This window comes from Rissa tridactyla, chromosome 2 (assembly GCF_028500815.1).
Source record: "Rissa tridactyla isolate bRisTri1 chromosome 2, bRisTri1.patW.cur.20221130, whole genome shotgun sequence".
In the NCBI taxonomy this organism is placed as follows: domain Eukaryota; kingdom Metazoa; phylum Chordata; class Aves; order Charadriiformes; family Laridae; genus Rissa; species Rissa tridactyla.
The window spans coordinates 25,331,740-25,350,147 of NC_071467.1; the positions used below are offsets into that span (position 1 = coordinate 25,331,740).

General features: G+C 39.1%; 1 protein-coding gene across 4 annotated transcripts in view; it reads right to left on the bottom strand.

Moving 5' to 3' along the window:
* CPQ (carboxypeptidase Q) overlaps positions 1–18,408 on the bottom strand; it is a 162,091-nt gene that overhangs the window by 30,986 nt on the left and 112,697 nt on the right. For all 4 annotated transcript variants that reach the window (XM_054192637.1, XM_054192638.1, XM_054192635.1 and 1 more), the window contains 2 exons: positions 13,440–13,531; positions 3,208–3,409 (listed from right to left, as the gene is read on the bottom strand). In XM_054192637.1, the coding sequence (XP_054048612.1) occupies positions 3,208–3,409; positions 13,440–13,531 (294 nt within the window). The remainder of the gene's footprint in view (positions 1–3,207; positions 3,410–13,439; positions 13,532–18,408) is intronic.

Consider the following 18,408-nt stretch of genomic DNA (forward strand, 5'->3'; position numbering starts at 1 on the left):
TTTTCAACAAAAATACCTGAGCGCTGGTCTAGCAGGGCTTGCTTAATGGTTTTTTAACCCTTTCAAACACTGAAGAAGCCTGTTGTGAAAAAGCACGCAAAGAAACCAAACAAATAAACACAACCAACCCGCCTCCCCACCCATATTTGCAAATTCTGGCCAAACTTGACTAGGACTCAGTACTGCAAAGGAACAGCTTTATGTGCCACAGTTTAGATGTATCCCTAACTAAAAACAAATACGCAATCGGACCCTTAAAAAGAAAGCTGAGGAAAATAATTACATAATTAATAAAGGAGCAGTCTTAGGACCAATGGTAACCTCAAACTGCAAAACCACAGCATAAAATACGACACCACAAAGCGCCCATTTCATCTGATTTACGCTTCATGAAAAAGCAAAAGAAATGTTACACAAATATTTTCAGTAGCTTAAAACTGGCTATCACTAGAAAAACACAGCCACAGACATTCCTCATTGCTGGGCTGAACTGTTCTCAAAATAATCCAACGTAAAGGCCACCAACGGAAATATTTCTAATACTCCACAGTTACAAAGCATTAAACTGCTGTGTTTGGTGCAGGTCACCTTGCTTGTGCTTCCAGAGGTATTAGTTAAGCTTCAGTCTATGGTTTGCAAAGCACTCTGAACTCCCAGAATAGTCTTTTCTTGTAAATACGCTTAAGTAACATTACAAATAACATTTCATTGCATGCCCATTAAAAATAAATATGCTGGAAATAGCAAGAGAGGAAGGAGCCAGAGTCACTTTGCCTGTCTCAGGAGCGGCTACGAACAGCTCTGAAAAACACACATACTGTTGCCCTCGGCGTATCTTTCAGACCAAAAGGAGCAGGAGGAGCAGAATTTTAATAGCATCTAAAAAGGTGAATTCCAGAATCTATTTACCACTGAAAAGGAGAAAAATTCTAGAGAAACGATGTCAGAAACCATTCTGAGTGTTCAAGAAGCACACCACGTTTTCTCTCACTGGTGCAGAAACAAAGCCACCAAGTGTATTTTCAAGAAAATATTTAAATGAAATTGATGAAGTGTCAACACTTGACTGCTTGTTTAAATTGGACAAAATTATAAAAGCTGCTACAGTGTGTTCAATTTGTTCCAATGTTATTATATACCATAAGGGCTCACTCGAGCAGTAAGAATACTGCAGACAAGGCGTGAAGATTACAAGATGTCTTAGACTTCTCCCTGGTACAGTATGAAATACAATCTAAAGCAACCGAAATTCTTTTAGTGGAGCTAATTCCTTCCCACTGGGGCTTGATGGGGAAAAAAAGAATCACTGTTCCTTTATGCTGCAAGAACACTTTGTTATTTGCTTAATGGGAAGTTAAATGAATCAAAGTTTCAGACAGCAAAAAAATCCACCATCAATTAATGCGCCAAATTTTAATAGAAAGCAAATCAGATTTATTTAAAAACTCAGGTGTTGTTTCTGGTGTATTTATATTTTCCCAAGGTTGAACTTATAGTTTGCGATATTTTTCATAGTTTATGCTTTCTGAGGAGTATGGGTGACCATGGGAGACGGCTCCCATTTCTGTCCTCCTCCTGCTGAGTGTACTTTACTCATTTAGCCTAGGTGACTAATCAGAGGACCATGGCAAACTGTAGCTCTTTATGCTCCAGATGCAACTCAGTTTATGAAAAGCTGGGTACAAGAGCTCAACACGCACTGTTATCACAAGCACCACTCACATTAACAACTGAAAACAAGGCATTTGAATGCTAAATTCTTCTCTCTCCTTCCATAATCTGTCGCTCTCAGGAAGCACAACAGAAGTCCTTCATGACTGACTGTAATGTCCTCCACGTTCTGTCCCCAACACCTTCCCTAGGAAATCATTCCGATACACCTGCATTTTCTAAACACGGGCTGTACGGTGAGTTCTCATATTCCAACTACAGCACAGACATGTCGGTCTGAAATTCTGGACCAGGTGCCTTTGCATGGGCACTTACAGGCTGTGGAGGACGATGCACAGCTACAGCCTCTCAGCAGTGCTCAGTCTCTCAGCTCAACTCAGCACATCCTCCTAACGCTCACACATGGCGCAGAGGCATCTTACAGAAGCTTACAGAGCCTAGGAACCCACACGGCTGTATGACATTGCACCAAACAGCTCGCACTGTACCTGGAAAGCAGCACACCAGCTGAAGATGAATCCCTAGCTGTTAAACAACATCCCTTCATCCATACCTCTTGCCCAGCATAGATATTTTGCTTTGAAAAATAGATAGCCATACAGTTTTTGAAGCAGTCAACTTTATGGTATCTTTGTACACCCTAGGTGAGTGAGAAGCAAAGAGTTCTGACCATAAATAAGAAGCATATGTTCCATGACCCACTGTGTCTTCCATAAGACCTGGTGAAAAACACGGCAGTTAATCAAATATTAAGTGATTCTAAGCATATAGTGGTTACTAGTTAAACTACCATGAGAAATGCGCCAACCTCCTTCAGTCATAAAACACCGGAGAAAAAGCACCTTAAAATTTTAAAACCGATCATAATTTTTTAAATATCAGTGTCATGAAACTTTTTTCTTTCTACTATTATTCAAGTGTGGAAACTACCATGGAAATTCCCTAAGGCTTCACCCAGGCTGGCCTCTAACTGGGGCTCTTGCGCCCTGCAAGCCCCCGTGCTGGTGTGGGGTCTCCTGCACAGGGAGCCAGATACAAAACTCCAAACAAACCCGGAAACCAGTTGAAACTTTGCAGAATTTTACCCCTTTCACACACCTTAATGCTCCTTAACATTTTAAATGTCACTTCTCAAAAACATTGTTTCTTCAGCATATAAAGCAGGGAAAAACAGCCCTGTATTTCAAAGTCGAAATAATAATAATAAAATTATTTGTTCTGCATTGGAGAATTCCCCTCTGCCTTAGTTTACTATTTATAAACCACCAGTCTGGGATTAATTATTATAAATCCTTAAAGCCGAAAAGAAGATTTTAGACATGTTATGCTACGTATAATCTATACCATTATTAAACTGCAGCTCAAATGCACTTTATGTCCTATTTCTGTTGGTCACCTTTTAACATTTCCGCATTTTACCTACGGTAAATTTTACTCCTCCAGAGAAAGCATTTCTTACTATTTTCAAAACACCAAACCACCCATCCGACGTGCCACTGCATGGGAGCAGCGGTGTCAGCTGTAAAGCACGCTCACCGGGAACACCGTCTCTCATCCAGTAATCGATGTCCGTTCCATCTGCGTTGTCATAAACATCCGTAACATTGATGGGCTGCAGCAGAGCCATGATCTCTTTCACGATGTCCCGAGCTTTAGCATTGCCAGTAAACCCCAGTCCAGATGGCTTGAAGGTGCCCTCATCAGACTCCATGACGATATCGAAGTTGGAAATATTTTCCTAAACATATAAGGAAAGAAGATACTGTTTTGTGATTGCTCTTTTAACTGGCACCATATACTGGGTTCTAGATGTCAGAGCAAGCGTACCATAACATAACAAACTTGTTTAAGCAGCAGAGAAATGCTTCTCTTTCCAGAGAAATGTGATCGCGTGTATATAAGCATAAATGAAGGGACCTAATCTTACTGTATGAAAACGCTGAAACAGCTCAAGTTCAGTTCTGAGGCATCAATATTTTCTAGGAGCCACAACATGACTGGCCTGCTGTCCCCAAATACTTGCTATAAGACTTCTGAAGTGCCACCTAGAAGGGTAAGCCATTACCACCACATTTCAGTTTTCACTCGCAGCTCTCACTTTCTTCTTAGACCTGGAACTCAGAAATTCTGTGGCAGGGTACGCAGTCTGCTTGGATTTAAAATTAGATGCATTCAAAGCTTGCTTGGATTGTGAAGGACATCCCATTTAAAAAAACAGCTGATGTGTCTTCAGAAACACATTACTTTCAATATAACATGTACTCAACTCTGACTTCGGTTGGAGGACTGCCAAGGTTCCTCCTGACCTGAAGGAATAATGTCCATTTTAAGGGAAGTTTGTGCTTCCCTTAAGGAAGGTAAGTTCTTACAGGAAACATGAAATTTTAAGATTTTGTGTATAAATGGCATAAACCCTTTTGCTTTTATGTGCACTCCGAAGATTCTTTTTAGCTAAAAGAACAAAAAATCACATCTAGAGGCATTTGTTTGCTTCCCACACACTCAGAACACTCTGATGCAAAGTTTTAATTGGAATAAAGTACTGAGGAACTTTACATGAAAGAAGGTCTCACTCTTTTTGAGAAGCACATCACTTTTTTTTTTTTTTTTTGCAAAATAAAGCAGTGTATGGCCAGGTCAGGCAGAGAAAAAGCTATACTTCAGACTATCTTGAATGTGAGTAAGACAACTTACTGCAGGTTTTACGCCTATGCCCAGATCTCGTTCCAGAACTTTATGGCTGTCATAGGTTATTACAAGAAAATCATTACAAGAGATACGTGATAGCAGTGAGTAACAGATCCATGTCATTAACGCCTTACATAAGCCTACAATTCAGTACAGAATTCCTTCACATTTTTCTGGATATAAAACCAAATATGAACTACAGATGGCTGTGAATGTAATATTCCACAAATATAAAAATCTGGCCCCATAAGTTTTCAGAAGTTCTTCATAGAATTTGCCAAGAACTGTTTTACACGACTTTCCCAGAACTTTCCTCTTTTGAGTGAAACAATTTCTAGCATGGCAGAGGTATTCATTTCTTACTTAGAATCATATCCAGCAGTTAAAAAATTAATACAAACCCCTTGCATATGAAGAAGCAATCGTAAATGTTCTAATACCTTGAAATAACCAGTCTACCTATCCACCCATCCAGCTACTGGAAATCAAGGTGGAAATAACCAACGCTGTTGCCAAACTGGCAATGACTATTTTTATACAATGAAAAAAACCTCAGATACAAGATTAAATGTCAAGAATCAGGATACACGTGGTATCTAGGCCTAGCTTCAAACGCAGTATTACAGGTCATGAGTCTCAACAGGAAATCGTGATTCACTGACCCTCTGAATGTAGTGTGAGAGAAGCAGGCCCAGAAAAGCACACCATGCAGTGAAAGGGACCAACGATGCTCAGAAGTCACAGTTACAACAGAAAGAACGTCTCAGAACAGGAGTTAGGGTAGACAACATAATTCCGGTGTGCGGATGAATTGCCAACAAAAGGTAACGTAATAATAGTGAGCACTCTATAAATACCAGGATTGAAACATCCAGAAATGGCCTCTTTGGCTGAGTCTTTGAAGCAGGACGTCTGCTTGTTTTTAGAGAAGCTGCAATGAGGAGGAGCAACGAGGCGAGTGGGAAGGATTATCCAGGGCACCGAGGTGAGAAAAGCGAGGGCGGGAGCAGTGCGGCTACTCAGAAGAAATCTCACCTACTGCCCCAAAACCAAGAATTCTTAACTTCCAAAACTTCATAAACTGCTAGTATAAGAGCATTACTGCAGCCTTCAGTTGTGTTTTCTCAAATAAATGTTCACATGTGGTTTTAATATGAAACTGAGAAAACAAACCACCCACAATACATTACACCATATTCTTGCTCTGTAAGAAAGCTCTTCGGTTCTTAGAACGTGCTGGAGTGGCAAGAAAACAACACACCCTGGGGAGAGAAACTAGACTCGTTGGGGGACAAAAAAGAAACAGGTCACCACTCCTCGAAGTACCATATGTCCTTGAGAAAGCTTTTTCCCTATTTTATCCACTGGAAGACAAGATTAATGACCATTCTATTCACTGTTGAGGTTGAAAGTTGCAATATTAAAAAAGGAGGTCAGGTTGATTTCACCGTACCCACTTTTGTGCATGTATATTAGCATTTCTTCTTATACAGAAAGAAATACATACACGCTGTGAAATATGCTACAGAGAAGATGCTCCATTGTCCTTTGCCCTCTATGGTGCAGGGATAACTGCCACTTAGCAAAGCGGGGTGAGACCGTGCGTTGCTCCCTTGACTAACTCAAGGGAACAGAAAAACAAACCAGTAAGATTTTCTAAAATAACTGCAGGCTCAGCTGTTTTCTTCACTTTTCCTCATATTGAATGTATCATTTAAATAAGCATTTTAAACTCAGTATGCACTTTTTTCAGAAAGTAATCCCATTTGCTGCATCTTGGTACTGTGCCACTTCTCTTAGCACATACCAGAAAATTAAATCTTGTTGGTGTAACTTGCTGCCTAACTCACTGAACATCAAAATAGACTTTTATCCTTTACCTTCCTATGACTTGGTCACAGAAGTCACCTCCCTTGATCTTATCAAGCTTAGCTCTTGGACTGAATTTTTAAATGAAACATTACAGTAATTGCTGCATGGGAAAATTGGCTTTCTATAGCTTGCTATTTTCATTGAATATGCAAATAGGCATGCTCCTTGCCAATACTTTTCCTATTTTTATATTTTTAATTTTAATTCCTTTTATTTCTGTTTTCTCTATAAACGATCTATTTTTATCTCTGTTAAGCAAACCTAAAAATACAAGTGCTTCTCATCTCTAAGGAAAACACTTGAAAACATGAAATTACAACAAAATCTTTTCAATTAATAAAACAAACCCTTGCCATACACGTGATTGGTACTTTTATTGGTAGTAAACACATCCCATCCAGAGGAGACACTGGCAATCCCAAGCATACAGGTAGCTACTTATTCAGTCAAAATTCCAGTTGTTAATTCTTACCAAATGTTAAACTAGACTCCAACATCTCATGACTCGTCTACCAAGTCACTGACATCAATTCCTCTTACCCAGCTAAAGCAGTGAGGTACCTGAAAGGATAAGGGAGGGAACAGCTGTCCTAAAAGCCTTCAGTAATTTGGAGCTGTTTAAAATAGAGTGCTATTGCTTGTCCAATAGCCCATTTACTGGTTTTCTTTTTCATTCCACTGAGAAAAATCACCACTTTACAGGGAAAATACTAAAGTCTGTAATGGCAAAGCACTGTCCTTGACTAATGGTTAATTTTTTCCAGTAATAAGGGACATCAGCTAATCCGACAGTGCATTTTCAGCTTTCTGTTATTGATTTACGCTTAACTTTAGGAAACATCAACACTTGTATTCTTATATTCCAGTATTTGACTCAGAGCAGCTGGGATCCAAGTATAGCACGGCAACAACCATGTTGCAGAACCTATGGTGAAATGACGGTCATCCCACTTGCAGTACTAAAAGTGTGTTTAAATAGACACCCAGGTTTGTTAGGCTGGCAACGAAGACTACAGGAAAGGCAAGAGAAAACACCGGAAGCACCTAAGTGGATGTGACAGCTGGAAAAGAAAAAAAATAAAATAAATAACACCCTCTAAGTATTTAATAATACATAAACATGGTGTAGTGTAATTTTGAGTTGCTGTTTAGGATCAAGATTATTTAATGAAGCAAAACAGCATAAATGGAAACGAGAGAAAAAACACCAGAACAGCTGTTAGGAAGCAGGGATGCGCCAGCATCAAGGCATAATAACCACCAGCCACAAGTGTGATCATACCACTCACACGCTTTTTTCAGTGAAGACACGGAAAATCAGGAACACTGTCAGTTATAAATTTTTGTAAACTACCCCATCATTACACGGGAGAAAGCTCTGCAAAGCTTAAGATTAGCACAATTTTTGATAGATGACAAGAATAAAACCCATACTTTATTAAAAGATGACATATTTTTCTGCCACATTTTGTGGGAAAGCAGTCCGTAAAGAGGTCCACAGATTTTATGGCTTGTTCTCTATCAGAGTTACAGAGTTCTGACCTCTGAGAAGCCAACGACAAAAGTCTCAGTAAGTTCAACAGCCTTGGAGCAGGATTCCGTCATGTACTTATTAGTGTTTCACTCAGTAAAAACATACTAGTAGCATGTCTTGCCTTGTACAATACCACTACTGTTTCCTCTGCAAGCACTTGCCAGCACTGACAGAGATGACCATTCAGTATTGTAAGCTCCCTGGGATGACAGACAAGAAAAAGCAGACAGCTCTGAGGACAGCAGCAGGCTACGTAAGGGATGCATCGCACTACCTGCAGCCTTGTCTTGGGAGGATTTTTCTTCGACAAAGAGCCATATATCAAAGAGAAGCCCTCTTCCTGGAAAACATTCCATAACTCAAGCCCTTTTATTGCTGAAATACAAGGGTATCAAAACACTATCTATGCCTCTGAACAACTGTGTCCCACCGCTGTCCCGTTTTGAAAGGTTTTAGGTTTTTGTTTGAAAATAGGCAACACTGCCAAAACTAAAAACTGTGGTTTACATCTTTCAACCAAAGATGATTTTTACTCTTTCAGTAAGCGAATGAATACTTTTGTAACTTTCAATAAAAGAGAGATGAAAATAAATCGGCAATGCCTTGGAAATTACCACAGCACACACATTCTTAATATTTCCTGGGTTTTATGCAGAACGCTTTTAGGTTCTGGGTAAGAGGTGAAACGTTAAAATGAAAATAAGTCAATGAGGAGAAAGTTCATCACGGCGAGTCAACAAGAGGTGACAATTTTCTGGGTCTTGCACAGCTGCAGGCAGTTTGGATAGAAAGAGCCCAGCTTTCTTACAGCAGAACATCCCAAAGCACCTGGACCTGTGGTTGGGTGCATCTGCCTGGAGCACGAGAGCAGAGCAGCCACCCTCAGAAGATGCCTCCACCAGCTCACAACGTTTCAGATGGCAGCCCTGCCACTTGCATGAGGGAAAGAAAAGGGAGGAAAGCTACAAAGACAAAAGTTCTCCTGACACTAGATGTGTATGAAATTTGCCACACATAAGACATGCTGCCATGGCTGATTCTGGTCTTCCCTGTTTCAGGCAGGGTAAGGAATCAAACGTTTTTTGTGTTTTAGTAAAATCTGGTTTCCTCTGCAGCTTTCAGTAGGACTGCAACACTACGATATTAAGAATTATTAATTCCTACTGACCTAGAAGTGGTGTAAAATATAATTGTATAATGCTTAATATAATCTGTGCTTAATACAATCAAGGGTGCTTCTGGTTGTTAACTGTGATTCTGGAGAATACAGTGCAATTATTCTCTTTTTGTAGTTTTGTAACTGAACATTTCTCTTTTTATGCATTTCTTTCATTTCTTAATGAAAGGGATCAACAGGACAGCGGTGGTGAAAACAAGAAGCAGTAATTTTACAGAACTTTTGATTACAGAGAATATTTCCTGAGAACAGTCAGTAGGCAAATGGTCAACATATTTCTCTGGGATAAAAGAACCCACATTAAAGTCCTTGATGTGTTTGGTTCAAATCAGAAACAAACCCACACCTCACTTTTCACCAGCGTACTTGGTACCTTGGGAAATATACAGAATGTCGAAATACATGAGTTTTCTGAAAACTCTGGTTTTGAGAAGCCAATTTTTTCTGGGGAAGAATCATTTCACCCGAAAGCAACAAGAATTTTTTTGGATATTTGCTTCTTAGAGAAAGTAACTCATTAGCAAATCACAGGAGAAACCTCAAGTGAGCATCAACAAAGAGTACTTAAATTAGCAACAATGAGATACCAGCATTTCAGGAAGTCCTGCTTTCATACAGACCCAGCTTGGGCAAAACATCAAATCTTCTTGGTAATAAACACAAAAAGGAAACCATAGTACACACTGATGATCTATATTTTTCCTAAAGTGAAACCTTTCCTGAAAAGTTAAAACCGTGGATGGCATTCTGAACCAGAAATTCAGGTAAGTACTGTAAACATCATTATGATATGAATAAAAACATGCAGAAATATTTTAAGAATGCTTTCTCTAATGCGGTTTGAATTAAATTCGTAACACATTAATGCCTTCAATGATCACAACAGAGTTACTAAAGTAAATTTGAATGTGGCCTAGGATCTCTTAGTCTTCTCATTACAAAATGTATTTGCTTTCCCAGGAGACTGTATGCAATATTTCTATTCCAAAATAAATATTATCAGCCATTCATAGTCCGTTAATTCAGCCGGGGAAGTAACTGTAACCTTGTCTTCATGGTACACAGATCTTTCACAGGAACTAGTCTGAAGCAACGGAAGGAGGACAGACACTTCGTTACATACACTTCCTTCTCCCATAGCATAAGAGTAAACATACAAAAACCTCAAAAACCCTACTGGAGGGCACTCAGGTACTGTTTTTAAAGGTTGTAGGAGAATCTGTACTGAATAGCTGCAACACGAGGTCCTGCAGAATTACCAAACTATGTTCCCCCTGCTTCTTCCATTCAACTTGGAAAGGAAAGAAGCAGTTGCAATGGTTCACATTTCTGAAGTTATTTACTGTATTGTCTGTACGTAAGAGCACTACTCAGCAACTGGGTCACACAACACTAAGCATTGGGCAAAGACTTCAGATGTAATGTCAGCACCCAAGACCTGGAGTCTGGTTTACACTTAGATCTTTTAATTTCATTACCCTTCATGAAGAGTCTTCATTGTAAAGGAAAATCAGGCTTTTTTCCAGTCTGGGATTCAATCTAATTATTAGCTGACAGTTAAAAGCAGTGAGCGCTTTGGCAGGTATCTCCTTTGGGAGCAAAGATGCCGGTGATTCACCTGGGAGGCTTCTACCCCATGGCCAAAACCCAGCAGGTGCTCTGCGATGTACCAGTGGGTGGCAGGTACCCCCACACAAATGGAGGCACTGAAACTGCTGGACGACACTTGGCCTTCGACTCCTGGAAACGTCTTACAAATATCATAAAAAGGAAACAACGGATGAGGACCATGAGATGCTCTCCAGAGTAATATGTGATAAAATGAAAGCACGGTTGCATGAGTATTCTGGCTGCAGTTGGGCAAATATGCTTTTTCCCAAGCATCTTTTTACTGCATGCTATCAGAAACAGGAGACAGCGCTAGACTGAGCTTTTGGTCAACTCAATATGGCATCCCTTACATTCTCACAAAGCTCCGAACAGCCAGTGTACCCTACCACTAGTTTTAAAAATCAGAAACTATAATATTGGGCTCTACGGAAATACTTGAGTGATATAAATAATGCTATTGTACAGGGATATGAGTTAATTATTGGCACCATAGTAAAACCACTACGCTGCCCCCGCAATCTCAGTTATTTCTGCAGTAACTTATCCACTTTCTAGCAGTGGCAACCTATAATGACGGATGAGGAAGAAAGACCTGAAATTAAATTGAAAGAAATAATAAATAAGCTACAAAGTTAGAGTATTTGTACTTGTCCAGTACTATATTGTCTTCATTTCTTCTCCCTTGCCACATTTCCACTGACATGAGGAAGTAATTTACAATGTCAAGTAAATCCATGTCTGTCTGTGCTGAATTACTGCATTCATATTTCTACTTGTTTGTAGCGAACTAAAGTCATAATAAGCCCAGCGATGTAGATGAGTCATACAGGCCATCTTTCATTTAACAAGGCATCTTTAAATACCACTCTTAGTTAACTTGTACTCATTACCATCAGCAAGCAATGTTTGTGCCGTACTATCCTAATTGCCAGAAATTTGCGCAAGTAAATCATTAAAAGGTTAAGTTATTTTTCATGCTAAATATAATGTACGGTATTAATCTGCTTTATTTTGTTATTATGAGTAATGCGATGTCCTATAGTCATATCAATTTATAATTATGCCAGATCGCATAGTAGGGGGGAAACAAGAACAACAAACAACAGACGGATGTAATTTCTGCTTAAATTCTCCATGTAAATTACAAATCCTTGTTAAGTTAGACTGGGCTTTCTTCGCAGAGCACAACATCCAGACGGAATCGCACCAGCAGAGCAAAAATTGAGACACATCTTTGTCTCATTTTTTTTAAAAGCAAAGTAACCAAGTATCTTTCAAACAACACCCAGCCTGCTTTATATTTCCCTCTTTGATCCTTAAGCCTGCTTTTTGATATTACTTCTGAATAGAAATCCTAGTGACAACAGTGAAATGCAGGCATTTTGGCAAAAGATGAGACGTGCATGAGACAGTTTCACGTGTTGTTGACACCACCACCATAGGACAGAGCTTATTTTCCAACATGGAAATCTGCAGGGATGTTGATACATTCCTCATGAGCGGCGTGCACTACGCACAGAGCATCCCTCCAGCTCCTCCAAAATGCACTTCTGTACATGAGAAGCATCTCTTTCCCGTGCTACATATTCCAGAACATTTCATTCTAGTTTAATCCTGCTGAACACCAGAGTACCAGTGGTAAATCCAGAGTCCTTAACACACACTAAATTGCAACCTGTCACCTCCCTGAAGCTGAGAAGCAAGCTCTTATGTTCCTCTTCCAAATGACTAAGCTGAGCTATCCATATAATTTTCCAAATTATATAAGGAGGAACTACATTATATATGGGTAGTTAAATACATTTCTTAGTAAATGTTAAACAAGTTAGTGGGAAATAATTGACTGTTCATCAATTAGCCAGAAAAGCACAACCACTGTAATGCTACCTCTGACAGCTCTATTTGCAGATGCAAATTGATTTAGTTTTGTTCATGATGATGAATTTGATTCAAAGTGAAATTTCCATTTATTTGTTCTGATAGGTTGCTTACCATTAAAAACGTACTCTTAGAACTGATTGTAAGTCTGCTTTCATATTATTGTACAGCAGGTGACTTCCTAAACACGTTTGCACTCATCTTGTCTCTGCCTTGGGTATATTAACCATTGCTGAGTGCAATAACACTAAATTAGGGAAAAGCATAAAAGATAACTAGTTTAGCTTATACAGTTACAGTATAGTTTTTCGGGGAAAAAAACCCCCGCACATATTCCAAAGACTTATCTCCAAAATAGTTTTATGCAACTTCCCTTTATGTCATGATGTACTTTGAAAAGGCAGTTCTTGGCAGGAGAGACAGATGTGACGATACACAGTATTTTTGTCTTGATAACCAGGCCTAGAGTTTGTGTGTTCCTTGCATCATCAGAAATCAACCATTGAAAATGTTCCAGATCCTCTCGAAATAATGACTGTCAAAGAGTATTTTAGATTACATACTATTAAGATAAGATAGCAAAGATTTTTCTTTGCATTATTTTATATTTTACATAGTAAAATATTATGGGAAAATGCAACGAAGCAGAAATACGTAAGGCAAACAAAATTTATTTATATTGCCAACATATGTGGACCATTTGTCACTCATTCTCAGAAAGCTATGTTTGAAAGCTATGGCAGATATCATCATGAAATATCTGTTTCAGAACAGTTTTGTGACAGATATCTTAGGTCAAGCGGAACACATATACATGTGGTCGCATCACTTTCTGTTAAATGTAAAATGAAGTCTACATTTACAATTAAAACCAGAAAATATAATTTCAGGCAGAACTAGAATCACTATTTTTGGCTAGATAGTAAGCTGAACATTTTGACAAAAATAATATGCAAGGCACAAGACCAGGGAGAAAAATGCTGCCAAGCATCAGAAGACATCATTTACCTTGTGCAACTGGTAGTATTGCTGGGCACCTATTCCTCCTTGCTCTTCTGCCGTCCATAGCACCAAGCGCAGAGTCCTTTTTGGACGAAGTCCTAAAACAGCATTTTAAATATTGTATTTAGTACTCAATATCCATATATTTGAGAAAAAAAGCACTGGTCTCCCCCCTCCAATGGATGAAAGCCTGGGTTTCCATTCACTCATCTCTACGTTCGCCCATTGCAACCCACTTCAAGTGTGGGTTTTGTTGTTGAGAGTATTTTTTGTTTGTTTGTGGGAAGGACTGAGGTGCGGGGAGAGAGCCCACGCCAGGAAGGAATGGGCTGTTGTGGTGCTGCTACCAGCTGCGGTCGCACAAGAGAAGCCCGTTTTGGGGACATACTGCAGGTGTCTGAAAACCACGACACAAACCAACTACCTTGATAGATTTCTGAGACATATGCTGCTGTCATGGTGGTGGTCTGCAGTAAGTAATGCGCGTCCGCTTTCAGCAGATCCAAATCAAATTTTCATGAGAATTACCATTGCTTTGTCATGGTTAATTTATTATAATTAATTGAAAATGAGCTGCTGGATTTATATGAGAAATGTTTGCTCATTTCAAGAACTGAGGGGCTCCGCAATATTATTTTGCTTTTTATCAGAGAAACGAAAAGCTACAATCAGTACTTTGAAATCTGAAATACAATCGGCTGCTGAATGTATGCACGGCTTCTTAAAACAAGGCAAACACAAGGCCATTTTCTATTTTGCTATGGTAACTCAGTAAGAAAGATAAGTTCTCAGATAAATTTTGAAACCGTCTCTGCCATGGCAGAACTGAACAGATAGAAGTTGTTGCCCTTTATTTACTTGATTCATTCTGTTCATAAACTAATACATTTGAAACATCAAACCTGAGAGCATGGAAGAGCAAACAGATTGAGAATAGTGTTCTCTGTGCTGTGTAATGCTAACTATGTTCAAGCAAAAATAAAGCCCCCAAAACTATTAAAAAAAGAAAGAAAAGAAAAACCAGTGAGAAGACTATCACAAGCGGTAAAGCATAAATTACACTTTTGTGCTGGGGAGAAATAATATCGGTATCACTGTCAAAACTTATTTCATTTCCTAGCTGAAATGGATGAGGTTTACAAATAGACCTGACCTTCATTATTTTTTTCCTCTCGACACAATGAAAACCAACTGAAGATTTCTTTCCCAAAACTACACACTACCAATCCTCATAACTGAAGGCAGAGTATACAAGGAATAGTCAAAATCTGAAGAAAACACCTTGGATTTTCCAGTATTTCATGATGAAGGAGGTGCAAACAAGTGGTTTAAAGGTGTATTTTCTAAATGTTGATCTGCTGACTGTAAACAGAAAGGCTGTCAAACCTCATTATTTTAAAGACAACACCCTGCACACATCCCAGTGGATTTCCTGCTCTTCTCCTAAGTCATGACAGCGCAGGATTAGCCTCCTTTGCTTTTCAAATCAGCCAGATGGCCAATGAGGTGAAATCAAGATAGTAAAATAGCTATTGGTCTGAAGTTAGAAAGATTTTAGACACAAAATAACCACCAATGTGTCAACAGCTTGGTTAGAAGGGGCGGCTCTAAAGAAGAGAAGGTGCTGGGTATAAAGCATAGAGCAGCCTGTCCTGGAGCACGGTTCCAATGGCACCACAGTTTAAGTGGAAAATAAGAGGTGTGTTTGTCATACCACAAAATCCAAAGCACTGAAGCCCAGTCTCCATCCCCCCACGCCAAGGCTGTGAAAGCAGCTTTGGTAGGAGATGCTTGAGACAGGGAGCAGCATCTCCTGGCTCCTCCCAGGCAAAAATCAAGATGCTTTAGTCTGTCACTGCTGCCCTAAGGGGACTTGGGTCAGTCATCAGGGACGTCAGGTGGGGCCCCAATGGGCTGTAATCCCAGCTGATCGCTCCTGCTCCGCAGGAGCTTCAGAAGGTCTCATCTCACTTGTGGGGAAGAGATTCTTATGGCCCCCTCCTAGCCTGTCATTGCATCAGTCCGTAAAAGCTGGGGGGAAAAAAAAGCCCTGCTGAGCTTTGGTCTTCCCAGTCCCAGAGATGGTGTATTGGCTTTTCCAATCTCAGAGATTTCTGTCAGCAGATTCACTTGTGTGTTCTACTGAAATTAAATGGGCAAGTTAAAAAAAAAAAGATATATAAGCTATGGAAGCAGTTATTTTAATACAAAACAAAGTCTACACAGGAAAATTTAATTTCCTCGTTATCTTAATCTGAAAGCGATAAGTATTTATCTACCTGTTATTAAAAAGCACAGCTATTCTGATCAAAGAACATCAAACAAATCCAATATTCACAAGTAAAATTGCTAAGAATATTTTCAATGCATGTTTTTATTAAAAAATATGAAGTACTGTACTTAAGTTATGATTTTTTTTTCAGGAAGTTCAACTATTCTGACTTGCTTCCTAAAAACCACTTGTTCCTAAGCACGGTGTCATCTCCACAAAATCAGAATTCTTGCAGATCACAGCCCAAATATGTATTGAAAAGGCATGATGAAATAGCACTTGGACTAGAAAGCTATGCTCTGTGATGGGTGTACCATGTAGAGGGCTGGGTAGCAAATTTTAAAATGAAGGAAAACTGTTTCACAAATAAAATAGTGCCTCTTTCCTTTTTATTTGTATAAATGACATATATTACATAGTCTAAAAAAAAAAGTGGATACCAGAAGAAAATCAGATTACAAAGGTACCCAGTCCATTCAAATAGATCATTTTGGCAAATGCAGCAGGTTATAATGGCATTCATCAATAGATCAGTGCGGGGATCCTACTGTCACTGGGATCTGAGATCCAGGGTCACTGGCATCTGAGATTATGTACTCAAAGGAAAGTTGCAGAGCTCAGCACCTGCTCAAAACCACCAAAATCCCTGTTTCCTTCCTACTGCTGCATCCCAATAAAGAGAACAGCAGGGGCTTACAGGAGGATAACACTGAAAAGGTGATAGCTGGTACTCAAATAAATTTTCTTTCTAAGCCCACGGAACTAAATCCAAAACCAAAACAACTACAGAGCCTCCTCCACCTACAGATTAATTTGCAAATCTCCAACGTATTAGAAAAATGAAGTAGCTTTTTTTTTTTTCCCCTCTAGTTTACCCTTAACTGGGAAACATAGTCATAGGTTACCACAAAGGTGCGTTTTACTGATCAACCTCTACGTTCTTATGGTTTATCCCACGCATAAAAAATAGCATAAGGCACCTGTGCTCCTAAGTTAAATGATGAAATAAAAACATCAATATGGTCAGTCTACGACTAAGGAAACGTGTGCAGTGAGTACACCAGGACGCTTGCTGTATTGTACGCCCTCTGTGCTGGAGTGGCTGTTAGCCCTTTCTCTGTCCTTGGGTACCGAAAACACTTCAGTCATACTAAGATGCGGCTTTTATTGACTCTATTCTCTGTTTCTTTTAAATCATCATAGAGTGCTCACGCTTGCAGGTGTCAGCAGCAAGCCTATATAAGCCAAAATACCAAATGCTTGAGTAAAAAACAATTTGTAACTAAGCTTTATTAACTAATCAGTTTGACTTCAACCTCAACAACCATGAAGTATTTTGCCAAAAGCTATGCTTTCATAACTTATGTAAAAGATAATTGTCAACAAATAACACGGAGGTGTTAAACACACACACAAGCATATATATGCACAATTTACCTTAATTTTAAATCTAAAATGGATATTTTCTAGATGTGACAGTGTTTATTAAATCCACACATATTCTTACCCATGTGGATGATCTCCCTGTGATGATACTTACAAGGATGCTATACAAGACCTGAATTTTGTCCCACATATCTTGCTCACGTTTGATAGAATTCACATAGTGAAACTGAAATGTATGGTTTGGTACAAGCACAGACAAATTATGCTCGTCTGTCATGTGTAATGTTAAAAAATAAACCTGCCTCGCCCTCCAGATAGTACATAAGCCAGGAGGGAGAACTTGAATTGTGTCTTTTTTAAAAAATCAAAATAGAGATCAGTAGTGTAAATACTAAATATTTATACTTCAGTAAATATTTTCCCACTTTATAAACATAAATCCTTACTGATGAGGAGGATTAAGTACAAAGATAAAGTATTTTCTACGAAGACACTGTATGATGGCTAATCAGACCTCTTCAAGAGAAGTCATCATGTTGTTGTACGACTGATCAGCTCTTCAAAATATAAAAAGTATCCTGCCTCGGTGAAAAAGGATTTTTTCCCCTGCAAGCCAAAGCACTGGGATCACCCCCAAGCAAATCAAATAGCTGCTCAGCTTACATGAGGCATATAAGCATACTGCAAATGGATGTGAGCAGATTAAAAGGTCAAGTATTTTAACTTGCATTTATAGTGTATTCAGTGTTAAAATATTATCTTCCTGGTTTTTAATTCTGAAGTCTATTTCTATTTCTTCAGTCTGAAAGACATATTTATTTCCCACCCCTCCTGATTTTTGAGAACATTTGTAAGAGGTTGCATTAGCTAAACAGAGGAGAAGCTCCTTAGCAGTACAAAAGTGGGGCTGAAGCTCATCTGTAACTAATACAAAGGAAAATGACTGTAGCCCCTCACCGTGCGCTGTGAAACTGTGAAGACCATGAGATTTCTTAGAGCTTTGCCAGCTTCAGCCTCCCAAGACCCTACTTAAATGCCCAGCAAAGCCCTGAATTGAGCATCAAAGCAGAAGCAATTGCAGTACCGGATCCCTCACTAACACCAACTAAGCCACTGATGCATTTGCTTCAGGAGCTACTAGGGAGAGGTACATAACGATATGTCATCCTCAAGTCTCATCCACTGCTGCATTTAACATCACAAGCTACACGTTTTTCTGCATTATTACCCTGTGGCGTGGAATTTCTTTAAAAGGGTATTTATACAAAAAGTAGTAAGATACACGATGACGCTGCTGACAATCATTAAATTCCTAAT